Consider the following 14,054-nt stretch of genomic DNA (forward strand, 5'->3'; position numbering starts at 1 on the left):
AGGAGGTCAGGAAATGAGATCTTTGGTTGATTTTCTCCTGATTTAGGCAGCCACCGCACAGTACGCTGGAAAATCAAACCGCTTGTGCTGTGCAAGGTTCACAGGGGAACCCTCAAGGATGTTGAGGAAACTCCAAGAACCAGAAATTGTTCCTAAAGCTCTTGTAGGGCCAGGTACAAACCTGACAAACTCGGGAAGAAAACCCCAAAACAATACAAACGTCTAAGGTCTTGAGAACAAATTACAGCTAACTAAGCCCTGGGGATACCCCTAAAATCCCAAACAATCAGGCCGCAACAAAAGATGACGGAACACCCGTAAAAATTCCTAGACCTCCAGACAACAAACCCCCAAGAATCTCAGAAGAGGAGGGAAAGGTTTGAGGAACCACAGAAGAGTACGGTACTCTCTTGGAACTGAGACAACTGGCAGAAGGGCTTGGCATGTGGAGGACGGTGAGATCACACGGAGTTGGACGTAGACAAGAGTGTCTGCACTGCACTGGGGACGGGGTGAAGGACACGGGACAGGGTGAGGTACAGAGAGGAGGGGGGGGGGGGGGGGGGGGTCACAGCGATGGATTTCCCCCAGGCAGATGCACTGTACGACATGTGACCCCTGACAGACTCGCGTGGGTCCCCAGACACTTGACACACTCCACCAGATGGCATTGGTCTGAACACAACTTTTACAAGCAACTTGTGAACCTATGGGATGCCACATCATCTTTGTTCTTCTTATTATTCCTAGTATCATTAATTATAAATATTATCACAACATTCAAACAAGCTTTGGCCTTGGCATTAAGAGCTGACAGCAGAGACATTTGCAAGAGTAAAGAATTCCCCATTATCCTACAAAAAAAATAAACAAAGAAACCAACAAAAAAAAAAGAAAAGAAACAAAAAGAGGCCAGGCCTTGAAGATAGAGAGATACATAACATCACTGGGTGGGATTGGGACGGGATTGGGTTCTGGGTGTAGGGATTCAGGCCGTACATTCAGGGAGGCAATGGTAATCTTTGGTATTACGATGGGATTCTACAGCTAAAAGTGCCCATCAGAAAAAGTCTTCAGTTCCACACAGACATACAGAGCATTGTTAAATAAATACTTACAGTATATAGATAGCATAAATAAATAACCAAATAAATAGAGAGGAAAGGAAAAGGAAAAACAATAAATACACAAATGCAGTAATAAATACGTTGATCAGATCAGATAATTGCATTTGAAACGTTCTTGGTTTGATTTGAACTATTGGCTATAAGGAGGCATGTTAAAGCCGTTCCTTTGTGGACCAAAAAAATGACCTTGTACGTCAGCAGGGCTGAAACAAACTGCCCCACACTTCCAACGTGTTTCTATAAATAGAGCGATGTGCTTGAAATCTGTACAAAAAGGGCGGAACGAATCACATTCCTCCATTTCTCTAGACATCTGTAAAAAAAGATTTCATAATGGAGCAGAGGTGTGTACACTTATTTGGAAATGACTTGGAAAAAAAATACTACAATGTCACTATACATTGTGTCGGGTGTACCTCTCCTCCGTGGAGCCGTTTTTTTTTGTTCTTCGATCTTTTTTTTTTTTTTTGGCTTGATTTTGCGTCAAAAATGGCTGTGGAGCTTTCGTTTGGGAAGCTCGGTGAGAGTCTCAAAGCTAGACGGCTGCACCAAACAAGTCTGTTTTCTGCGTCCTACTTGTGTTTATTGATTCAGTCCTGGCATACGGCGAGATGCAATGCGGTTCCCCCTTGAAAACTCTGATTCATTCGAGGCGAGACCCTTGACGAGACGTAGTAAAAGGCTCCGGTTGATGGTAAATGATTGACAGCTGAGGATCGCGGACGCAACAGAACTCTCCTGATAATTCCAGGCTCCGAACCTCGGAACAACGCCGTACTGTCCTGGAAACCATGCTAAGAAAGGGAGTAATTAGGTTCTTCAGAAGAAGAAAAAAATAAAAACAAAGCCTGTTCTTCCTCTTTCACCTTGATTCTCGAGGAAAAACAGGACTTAGGGAAGATCTGGGGAGGTCTTAACGTCTTTGGATGAACGGTGACCACGTTTGATTAAGAAGTAACACGATGGAGCTCTCCAGCTGTGGGCCAACGGCACCTCTTGATTCTTCACGTTTGGAGAGATGGGAATAGATCTGAAGGTACACCAAAAAAATAATATGCTTCCTCCTGATTTGCAATACCCTCATTATCTCTAATCTACATAATCAAAATAATGCAATGAGATGGCGTCTATGTGAGGGCGCGACTCTCCGTCGAGTCAAATAATTTCTGCACCCTTGACTATACAAGCGGGAACCTCGCGTCCCGCGGTCGTATCACTCGAGGCATCGCTCCCCTTCCATTTCAAGGGAGCGATCGACTTTGGTTTGGGAAAAATGCTTCATCTTCATAAAATCATCTACAACAGCTGGCTCCGTCGCTCCTTCTGATAACGAGGAGGACATTTATGACGGCCGATCTCTGCCTAGACCAGTCTTATGTGCCCCCCTTGCCTCCCTCGGCGCCCTCTCCCGCCGCGTCATCACGCCGTGCTGCAGGACACCGCGGAGGAGGAGACGCTGGAGCCCGAGGAGCCCGTGGAGGACGGGCGGCCCTCGTCTGCCCACTTGTTGAGGTTGCGCCGGCGGGCGTTCATGAAGAAGTTGCTGACGGTGGACAGCTCCAGGCCCAGCTGCTGGGAGATGGTGACCTGCAGCTCCTTGGTGGGGCGGTGGTTCTCCCTGAAGATGGCCATGAGGGTGCGGCGCTGCAGGTCCGTGAACACCAGCCGGGTGCGCTTCGGGCCCTGGTTGCGCTCCAGCTTGCTCTGCTCCTGCTCCTTGCGCTTGCAGGCTGCGGGCAGACGGGCGAGAGATAAAATTTATTTATTTATTTATTTTAAAAAGGGAAGGGGAAACAGGTTAGCTAACAGACTGGCTGGCTAACTAGGACAAATGGATTAAGCGGAGCGAAAGTGGATTTGTTGAAAGAAAACAGATTAGCTAAGCAACTTTGATTAGTTAAAAGAGATGAATCAGCAACTTGCTTCATTGTGCAGTAAAGGAATCAAGATGTTCAACCTATCACATCCTGTTGCCAGTGAGCTGCTGCAGGCGGCTGTGGAGGAGAAATGCACAGCGGCGTCCCGGAGAACGGTTTCCTTGACGCTTTTCATTAGTGTGCTTAATTACTTTTTGGAAAACAGTTTGTCCACGGGTCTGTTAACGTCTGTGGTCGTCAACCACTGATGATGGACGAGTCTTTCATTACAGTCAAACACGAAAACAGATGCTGAGCCAAGTCCTTTAACAAGAATAACAATCAAATATTTCATCAAACCTGAGTTTGACCGTTTCTTCACTTAACTCTTTATTGGCCAAGTAATCATAAAGAGTATCTTGTGTCTCTTTACGCTTTCTTATAAACTATTAATGGTCAATGGAAGGAAATGGATGAGTTATTATCTGAAGTAATTTTTTACAGTCTCGTTTGGCATCTCATGTTCCCAGTTTGTGCGTCTAATCGACGCACTTATCTTAAAACTGTGAAAAGAAAACTGCTTGAACACAGAACGCGACTGCAAGAGTCAACTCCAGGTTCAAAAACAACCACAGTAAGTCATATTTAATGTACTTTCTTTGTAAATAACACATAGCAGTGCAGGACAGTACAACTCAATAATGCATTATTAAGTAATGATCATTTTTACCTTGCAAGAGATGTGATTGTGTAATTGCCATGTATATAGTGGTGAATATTTATACTGACTACAAAGTCTGGAATTACCCTCCAATAACACTCTGGAGTCCTCAGCTTGTAGATACTTTAGAGAGTCCTTTCAAGGGTTAATTAGTCCTACTGCACTAGATTCATGTTTTAAACTGCAATCTACATTTCAGCAACATTTTATAGCAATTATATTTATCAATTTCTTAGTTGTCAACCGTTTATTTAAATGTCTAAGCTGTTTCACAGGTTATTAGGTAATGTTTCCTATTTTTTCCTTCTTGTATACGTCGGACTTTAGTACACCAACGACAAAATAACAGATATTTTGAAATCTCGGGGTCTGGGTTAAACACCACTGTAGCTGTGGCAGCCCGCCCAATTATATAATCAATATTCGCTCGTGAAAAAAAAGTCTCAAATTTAAAAATTACCCTGCAAATATATAAGAAAAAAGGCGAGTGGTGCTGCGTGAGGAGGAGAAATAGGCTGATGTGTGTGGGCTGAGCTCAGATCCATTTTGAGAATCAGACGAGCGTTTTGAATGCAGGCCGCATGTTTTCCTCTGCATATCCATCGCTGAACCCTTCACCTCCAACACGCTGTAATTCTGTATTTACAGGAAACACAACACCAACCTCTGCCTTTGTGTACCGAGCCAACTCCCCTCCACCAACACAGCAACACACACCCCCCCCCCCCCATCCATCTCCCTCCACATCCTCTCTTCTCTTTCCCTTAGTGGACACTTCAACATCATTAGTTTCTCATAAAAGTCATTTACATGTGGCGGCAGTGAGTGAGTAATAATCACTTTAGGGGGAACTAATTTATTTTCTATTAAAGGCGGGTTACGTCAGGGGTGAGTGAAACAAGCAGAGTCGGCATTGCCCCGGGTGTTTAGAAGCCTTAAGTGGACTAAAACATATTTGGGGAGGGGAGTCGTTGCAATTACCTAAATGCACACTTTTAAGAGGTTTCAATCAGCGCCGCGCGGTTGTTGGGCGACTGTTTTGCTGATGGTATCAAATGCCTTTCTAAGTGTAAGCACTGTGCACACAACGCAACACACACATACAGGCACGCACACACTAGCACTGAGGTGAAGCCAGGGAATTGAAGCTCAAACTGGACATTTTTTTCCTACTTTTTTTTCATTATTTTTTCTTATGTCATCACAAGTGGTTGTCAAAACTAAACATTTGATCATTATGGTGTTAAAATTGTATTAGACATTCAGATTGAGTGGCTTTTCCACTATTAAAGCTATAATCAAGTTTCTTTTCACAGTTAAAACACCATTTACTGTATTTTAACATTCTTTTTTTTTTTTAATCGTACACAACAGATTCTCACTAATTAAAACAAAGTCCAAATTGCAAGAATTTCTTTCAACTTTAATCTAACTTTTTCCCCCAGACTATTTCTGAAAGAAAAGATAAATATGCGTTCAAGTAGTTTTCAAATGGTGAATGGATTTCACTTCTATAGTGCTTTTCCACTGCGTAGCTTACCGAAAACGTGATTTATACTGTAAATCACATTCACCCATTCACACACACATTCACACACCAATGCAAGATGCTCAATCCAGTCAATGGGAGCAGTTTGAGGTTCTCAGTCTTGCCCAAAGACACTTTAACATGCAGACAAGGGGAGATGGGGAATTGAACCTGCAACTTTCTGACTGGGTGACGACCACTTTACCAACCGAGCCAAGCTACATCCACTTAAAACATAATTTACTGCAAAGTAACATGATTCTTTTTATTTTGCAAAACAAATTTTCCCATTAAAAGAAAAAAAAAAAAAACTCTAAATTGCTCTGAACTTGAATCCAACTTCTTAAAGACTATTTCTGACTAAAAAGATAAATAATAATTGTAAACTGGTTGAAATGATATTTCTGCTCTGGCAGATTCTTTCCACTTGTGTTAAGAAAGCAGAAAAAAAACAAAACACTGTGGAGCTCTTGTTATTGACAAAAATGACTTGATTAAATGGAGCTATCAGCTCACAATAACCTTGAAATCCCATATTTCAGAGCCTAACACGCAGACAAAGACACAATCCATCTCACACGCGCTCCAAACATACATTATATAAACCACAGAGGCTGCCTTTTGCTCTCACAACAGCGCTGACACATTCAATTGATTGGCTTACAGATTCCCATTGAGAAACCTCTCACACGGCGAGCACTGCCGTTGATGTTTACTGTATGACCGGCTCTCCACTCTTCAAATCTCTCTCATTAGCTGAGAAATAACGGCGACCTTAACCGCTGTGTCTTCCATGCAGCGGGAAACGTGGGGCCCGGGTCCGAGAGCCGCCCGGCTACTCGGAACCGCTGCGACGTCCCGCCGAGTTTCTCAAAACTCAAGTACTCAAAAGTGGACGTGAATAAATCTCCCCGGCAATCGCTCTCCTCCAAACTCATTATCTGAAAGGAAATGTTTTGACTCGGGGATGCACTCTTGTCAACTAGAGATTACAAGGGCCTGTTAGCTTTTAGGCATCCAGATCTCGTTTGCATTTCTGAGAGTTATCGAACGACGTCTCATTAAAATCTGAACAGGCCGAGATGTCAGCGCCGTGTCAATATCACCACAAGTGAAATAATTTTTTTTTTCTCTCTCTCTCTCTCTCCTTCTCCTCTCCCAAATGCTTCATTTTTCACGCGTGTTACACCATCCCGACCATCAATATTTCTGGGTGGAGGGGGGGGTGGGGTGAAGCTACAGACGGTGTATACAGTGGTGCACTCTCAGCTCGTGTGGTAATGAAAGAAATGACATGATAGTGCCGGCTAGCTTGCTTGTAGCGTGGATTTATGGCCGTTTGGAGAAAGGAGTCGCCGTGTCCTGCCGCTCGCCTCCTCCTCGTCCTCGGCTCTCTTCCCTCACTGACGATCATAACGCCCGCCATTAAGTAAATGCTTCCTTATGCTGTAATCATGTGTAAAAGGCTCACAATTACCATGCTATAAATCCGAGGCAGCGGGGCGACTCCCCGAGACATAAATATTCCCCTATAGGCTTCTTATGATCGTGGGAACAGCCCCTAATCATGATGTATGCCCCTGTCTCGTGTTGCTGAAACGTGATCGAAAGCCCTTTCCCTACCCCCCGGCGTCTCAACCTACACCCCCCCTCCCAGCCAGATCCTCACCCCACCCCACCCCGCCGACACCCACCCTTCCCCTCCCTCTGTGTCCTCCCCCTCCACCACCACCACCACCCCAGCCCCAGCCCACCCCCTGCTGATTTCTTGGGCCAGGGGCTGATAGAAATTATTGATTAAATCTGTGCAGCTCAGACTCCTCGACCCACAGAGGCTGGTTAACCCCTTCAGCGCCAGAGTGGGGGGAGCTGCAGGAGTCAGATAAAAAAAAACCAACAACAACAAAAACAATGCCCCCCCACCCCCCATTTCCCCGTTTGTTTGATACGGCGACGTCGGGCCTCGGCTCGCAACTCCCGACATGCAAATGGAATCAGCGGTGACCTTTTGCGCCTCGGCTCGCCGATTGTGGACTGTACGCGGCGAGAGGTGGACGAGGCTTTGTGGCTTTCATTACTGTGGGGGTGGTGCAGGCACTGGAGCCGACACGTAAACCGCATTGACCTTTCTTATTCATTTAGACCTTTAGTCAAGGGCTTCGGCCATCATCTTTAAAGTTATAGTCTCTTATACCCCTCCCCACCCCCCACCCCTCCTCCTCGACTTTAAGTGTCGGAGCGCGGCTGTGTGGTCTTTATCCCGCCTTCTTCTCCGGATAAATCCTGATTGCCTCCTCCACAGCCCGAGGTTGGGCTCGAGATGCATCTCATATACAGTGCAGTAATCCATAGAGCATACACACACATACAAGCGAGATACTGCAGATAAATCCGAGGGATCACCTCCTCCATGTTTAGCAAAATGTCTCTGCAGAAAGACAGTTACTTGAAAAGACAAAATGGCAGCAGCTCGTTTCATAATTATGGTGTGGAGGAGACACAGTTATGGAAATACAACGGGGGGGTTGGGGGGGTGCTTTTGAACGACACTAAAGGGCCTTCTATGTATTTAAGGGAGTGCTGCATTAAGGAGGATCATCTTAAAACTTGAGGCGTGAAGCAGAGAGCACTTGAGCTATCTTCAGACTGGGGAGCACAGGGCACCGCGCATTCTAATTCCAGTCTCGATTTGCCGATGCGGCCGAGGTGTGTGTGGGCAAAGCGTGCTGCTCTTTCCCATGGAAATCAATAGAGGCTTGTAATTAAACAAAAGGGGGTTGGCCAGGGGGGGAAAAACACACACACACACACACACACACACACACACACACACACACACACACACACACACACACACACACACACACACACACACACACACACACACAACAACCCCCTTCGGAAAGTAGGTTATGTAGAAAAGTGCCGAGCTGTCCAAATTGTGGCTTTGCCAAGAACTAAATATGCAATTTCGGAGTGTGTGGGAGCGGAGCGAGAAGAGCATTGTCAAACATTAGCACACTTCTCTGTGTAGGGACTTCAATTTTTTATGAGTCTGATTGATCGGCTGCTCGGACTTGGCAGACTGACTCGTTAAAAATAATGTTTGCGTTAGTAAAGATGAATAAACAAAGATGCCGCGGAAGAAAGAGGGAATAATTAATGAGTGGGAATCGGTTTAAAACCAGAACAAAGGGCACTTTAATCGCGGAGATTTTTGGCCTGTGTGAGGAAGGGGAAAAAAGGTGTCGGCGTGTTTAAAACACTCACACATCCTCGGGATGAGATTAACCCCACAATCAACGGGGAAGAAAAACAAACAAGCCTTGGAGATAGCTCGTCTTTAGATAAGGGTTTTTTTTTTTTTGGTGGTGATTGCTGTAACGTTTTGCTGAATGGAGGATGTACACATGTGCTCTCAGAGTTGAACAATCAAAGATCAATAATTGTGAAGGGATTGCAAGAGTGCACAATCATTACCTATGAACCCTATTGTGTTGTTGGGCTTAATCAGTCGAGTTGCTGACAGAGAGCGAAGGAGCAGTGATCAACTGTGCAGGCTCACACACACGTACAGCTCGCAGACCCCCGCAGTGAGCGGGCAGGCCACTCGCGCACACACACACACACACACACACACACACACACACACACACACACACACACACACACACACACACACACACACACACACACACACACTCCACGTCGCCTGTGCTCGTCTCATATTACTGTGTTCACTTGGATCTCTTTCTGTATCAGATGGGCCCTCGGTCCCTGTGGAGGGACAACACTGTAACACGGCACTGTACGGCGTGCTGTCGCGTCTTCAATCCTCATCCCCAAAGAATATTAAATGTCAAGTGGCAGATTACAATGTGCCTTTCAGAAAAAAAAAAGAAAAAGATCTTTCACCCATGAAGGCATAAGGGCCTACAACAATTAGATTTTTGAGGGTTAAATTTCAAGAAAATATCCACAATACTTGTGTCATGCGATTCCAAACTGAGTGGGGAAAAAAGTGGAAAAATAAAAAAAACAAAAACACAAAAGCAGAAAAATCTTCACATTTCACAAATGGGTAAAATTTTTAGTTGACTTATCAATCCAGCATCAACCTCCTATTTTTTTTCCCCTTCTCACATGTGGACAAGCCCACAAACCTGCAAAGGTGCTCGCCTCCGAGCCAAAGCAACATTTGTATTTAGCCTCGCGGTAATTGCCTCGGTGACGACGTTGATAAAAGACGTCTGGCAAACGCTCAAGTCTCATTTGCATCAGCTACCTTTTGCCAGCTCGACTTCAGTCAGGCGCTGAGCAGATATAAATCACTGCTCACATTAATCAATCGCTCCCAGAATGGCATATCTGCACAAATTATTTTGTGTGGCTCAAAAGCGATTAGATTGCCAACCGCTGCTCACGCTGATCTTCATGGTTCATTTAAGAGGAGGGCAAATGTCTGTGGCTTTTTTTTTTTTTTTTAGTGTAGCTACTGTACAAATCAATAGGAGCTGTTTGGGAGCTAAGTAAACAAAGGAACGGCACATATGGCCTCTTTTCTCGCTCAAACTGTCCACAATGTGCTGCGAAGTTCTTATTGTACTGGCTGATGAAACAATAGGTGGACCAGTGGTGCACTCACACTGGCGTGGAGAAGAGAAGCATCAGTGTGATGCTTTTGCTTTTCCTCATGTTTCAACCTGAGCAGCATACTGATTGCTGGAGAGGAGAATTTTTTTGGAAGACATGGAGAAAGAAGGTGTTTGGGGAAAACAAGGAGCGAGCGAGAGAGAGAGAGAGAGAGAGAGAGAGAGAGAGAGAGAGAGAGAGAGAGAGAGCGTGTCTGTTGTGTTTTTCTGTGTGTGTGTGTGTGTGTGTGTGTGTGTGTGTGTGTGTGTGTGTGTGTGTGTGTGTGTGTGTGTGTGTGTGTGTGTGTGTGTGTGTGTGTGTGTGTGTGTGTGTGAGGCAAATAGAGAGTAAAGCCAGATCTTACCCTCCAGCCGGAGAGAAGCCATTCTTTGAAACTCGGGTTCCTGGAGCCAGCGGGACATCCTCTTAAAGGTCTCGCGGCCGGACTTGAGCTTGCCCCAGGGCTTGGGGTTCCTCAGGAGGTCAGACAGCGTGCCCTGTGACCTACACAGAACCCTCTCGGCGAAGATGGCCTGGGGGATGCTGTACCTCTTCAGCTCGGTGATGATCCTCTGGGCCACGTCCCTGGTGTTGATCTCCTCTCCGGAGCCGCCTCCGCTGCCCTGCGAGCCTGGCAGCATGCCCTCGCCGGGCGAGGACGAGGCGGACGATGAGGAGTGCAGGTGCTCGCCCATCTTGGCGGCCTGCTGGCTCGGGTGGTGATGGGTCTGGTAGTGCTGGCTGTAGATGTGTGGGTGGTGGCTGGGGGCGTGCTGGTGAGCCTCCATCTTATTCAACTGGTGCCCCACCGACACTTCGCCCGCTCCGATGCCCGGAGGCGACATCTCCCGGCCGAAATCCGATGCCCGGCAGAAGATGCTCCCTCCGTGGACATCGTAGCCGCCATGGAGCATCTGACTGCCGTTGCCATTGGGGCTGTTACCCAGGCTGCCGTAGCCGTGCATGGAGGAACCGAGGCCTGAGCTGGTGGTAGGGGGCGTCAGACTTTGAGACATGGCCAGCTCCTTCCCATACGGGTTGTAGAAGTTGGTGCCGAGGCCTCGATCCTCACGCATGAGGGTGAAGCTGCCGATGACATTGCTGACGGGGAGGCAGGGGTGGTGGTGGTGGTGGTGGTGGTGGAACTTGTCGTCAAAGGGCTGCAGGGGGGTCAGGGTGGTGTAGGTGCTGCCTGAGCTGGACGGGGAGTCGCCGCTGTAGCCCAGCGCCGACATGGAGTGGTCGAAGCCCGGCGGACGGGGCTCCGGCTCCAGAGACATGGACGAGCCCCCGAGGGAAGGCCTGGGGAAAGCAGCTGAAAGGTCCCGCGAGTGCAGCATGGCCCGGCCGTCCTGGCTGTGAGCCAGCTCCGAGTGGCTGTGGAGGGACATCTCCCCAAGACCCCCATCCATCTTCAATCTCGCCAAATAAACCTCGATCTCTTCTTCCGCTGCGTTGTTGCTCTGCTCTTGTTATTGTTGTTCAACAGCCAGGCCAACAGTCTGGAAGGTCTCTTGTTACACCAGACTATGGATTTATTGATTTGTGAATTAATTGATTTCCGGGCTTATGGGGTGTCTAATTAATTATCTGATAACGTTAAGTACTGTCTTCAAACTCCCTCAAACTCCCAGAAAACGAGTTTACAAGCGCATGGGGAAGGTTTTAGCTGAGATTTTATTCTCACTTGTGCATCAGCACTCAGCTTGGGTCTTTGGTGCTTCAGCTGTGTTCCTCGCTTTTGTGCCTGCGTGAGACAAGACAGGTGCTGTTATTGTACTAGTATTTCAACTTTCATCGACACAGAGAAACAGAAGAAAAAAAAAACAACACACACACACCTAAGAATCCAATCTTTATCGCCAATCTACTCCACCAGCATCCCAAACAATAACAGCGTCGGAAGCAGATGGAGTGTTTTTGGAGCGTCACACATCCTGCTGGACGCACGCGAAAACACAACGATATCAGTGTTGAGATCACTCCGATTTAATCACACGTCGAGAAACGAGATCACCCTTTCCATGCAAAGTTAAAAAAATAGAGAAGTAACGCGCGTATGAATCGGGTGCAAATTACCGGTGCGTTTGCATATTTACCCCGTGCGCACGATGCGCTGACGAAGTACGATGGCTATTCGCGGATAAAAAGAGGAGAAGATGGAAAAAAAAAAAAAAAAGAAGCCAACGTCTGTGGATTCGTGGAGGAAATCCAAAGTCCTACCTTTATTATCCACTTCTCAGAGCGCCTCCGCGGCTGTTGTCCGTCCTGTGCATCTCTCCGATTGTGTCGCCGAGCAGCGCTGCAGATTCACACAATTGGTCCGCTGCGCCCTGGGGTGCTACATTCAACCAAAACCAGCGAGCGAAAAAAAAAAAAAAAACACATCTGCGGTTACAAACCAAAACGTCTCCCTCGCTCTTCGTTCCCCCTTTTTTTTCCCCCTCTTTGTTTTCCCACTCCAAAAAATCTCCAGGTCTAGCCTCTTTTTTTTTTTGCTTCTACACTAGCAGCTCTCCTCTTTTTCTTTCATTATCTCGTGAGATTTTCCTCCTCCTCCTCCTCTTCCCTCTGCCTGCCACTTCATCGATCTCACCACCAACTCTTTCTCCTTCTCCTCCTCCTCCTCCTGCTCTTCCTCCTCCTCCTCCTCCCCCTTTGCTCACATTGACTCTCTGCTTTCAGTGCGTCACGGCCTTAAAAATCTGACAGATGTGCGATGAAATTCCTACTCCAATTAACCCTTTCTCTCCGGGGGGAGGGTGGGGCGGGATGGAGGGTGACTGGGCGGGTGAGGTGTGGAGGTGGAGATGCTCCTCTTATTTATTTATTTATTTTCTTCTTCTTCTCACAACCCCACAGGTTAAGCCTCCTTCAGCTGATTGCATGCACAACTTCTGAATGATGCGCGCACATCCCGCAGCGCGCGCCTGATCAATGGACTTTAATGTCATTTTGTCCTGTTTATGTAACAAGTGACGCGGCCACTGCTGTGAAAACATTATCCACATCACGAAGACGGAAAGGGATAGTACAGGAGCATCGCATGTTTGTCTTTAGATTTTTTTTTTCGTCATATGCTGGATTTGACTGCTTATTTTTAATTTCCATACATGATGATAAAAAACAGAATTAGGTATGAGTATGTAATTATGGGAATCGCCTCACTAAGTTATTGACTGCAGAAAAAAAGCAAATTTAAACTGCTGTGCACCATCTAACCTCTTAAAAAAATAACAATCCAGTTGTGCGCTTTTTTTCAGTTTTACGCATCATGTTGGATTAAAACTCATGTTAAATTGCACCTTTCAGGATATAAATGCAGTCAAGTGGCCTTTATGTCCTCTTAATCCGCACTCACTAACACTTCAGTCTGGAAAGTCCCACAGCAGAATCAATGTGACCCCCTTTTTTTTTTTCCAGAGAAGACCCTCGACCTGCTGCTGCGGCAAGAGCGCGCGTGCGTGAGTGCGCAAAAGTGCCCACCTCATTCCACTTGAGAAGTTAGCAATTACGCAAGGATAATAATAGTGTTCAAGTATTACCTGCGTGCACACGACGTCGTGTTTTCGTTGTGCATTTCTGCGTAAAGCGCGTGCACGCTTGTTTACAGGGGCCGTATTTCCGCCTACGTGCGTATGAGCGTACCATCTCGTCTGCATGGTGCACGAGGGAGGGGAGGGGTGGGGGGGGGGGTGTTGTTGTGCGTGCGTGTTTGCGCGCGCGTCGGCCTCAGAGAAACACAGAAGCAGACAGAAGCAGGGAGGCAGAGCGCATACTAATCATATCTGTCTGTCAGTTTAATTTTCAGAGATGAGCAGTTCTGGCGTTTGGAAACAGCGAAGCGGTGCGCGGTGTGGGACCGCCGGCTTCCCGGAGCAGATGCTGCCCTATCGATCCGCCCCGCGCGCATGCAGCCAGGACTGAGGGATGCGTGCATGGATGGCGAGTAGCTGGAGGTAAAACTGGTCAACGGCCTCAGAGCGAAAATAAAAGGTCCTCTCGAAGGTCGGGGGGTGAAAGTTCACCTTCTGTGGCTGGAAAACCCGAGAAGGCAGGCCGACACCCGAGCTGCGCGGCGCCCCAACTCCGAGCACTGCGGGCCGGCAGAGAAACTCACACCCGGTGGGAGGGAGGGATGGATGGATAGGTGGATGGGTATTCAGGGCGCGCGGCCGCATGCAGCCATC

The 14,054-nt window shown here is 47.2% G+C and overlaps 1 protein-coding gene across 1 annotated transcript; it reads right to left on the bottom strand.

Annotated features, from left to right (window-relative positions):
• Positions 1–1,596: 1,596 nt before the first annotated feature.
• On the bottom strand, positions 1,597–12,533 carry onecutl (one cut domain, family member, like). Its single transcript, XM_080471291.1, has 3 exons — positions 12,088–12,533; positions 10,229–11,611; positions 1,597–2,857 (listed from the first exon to the last, which is right to left on the bottom strand). The coding sequence occupies exons 2-3, from the start codon at positions 11,274–11,276 to the stop codon at positions 2,547–2,549; spliced, it is 1,359 nt and encodes a 452-aa protein (XP_080327417.1). The 5' UTR covers positions 11,277–11,611; positions 12,088–12,533; the 3' UTR covers positions 1,597–2,546.
• Between the last annotated feature and the right edge of the window lie 1,521 nt (positions 12,534–14,054).

This window comes from Lipophrys pholis (assembly GCF_963383615.2).
Source record: "Lipophrys pholis genome assembly, chromosome: 9".
Taxonomy (NCBI): Eukaryota; Metazoa; Chordata; class Actinopteri; order Blenniiformes; family Blenniidae; genus Lipophrys; species Lipophrys pholis.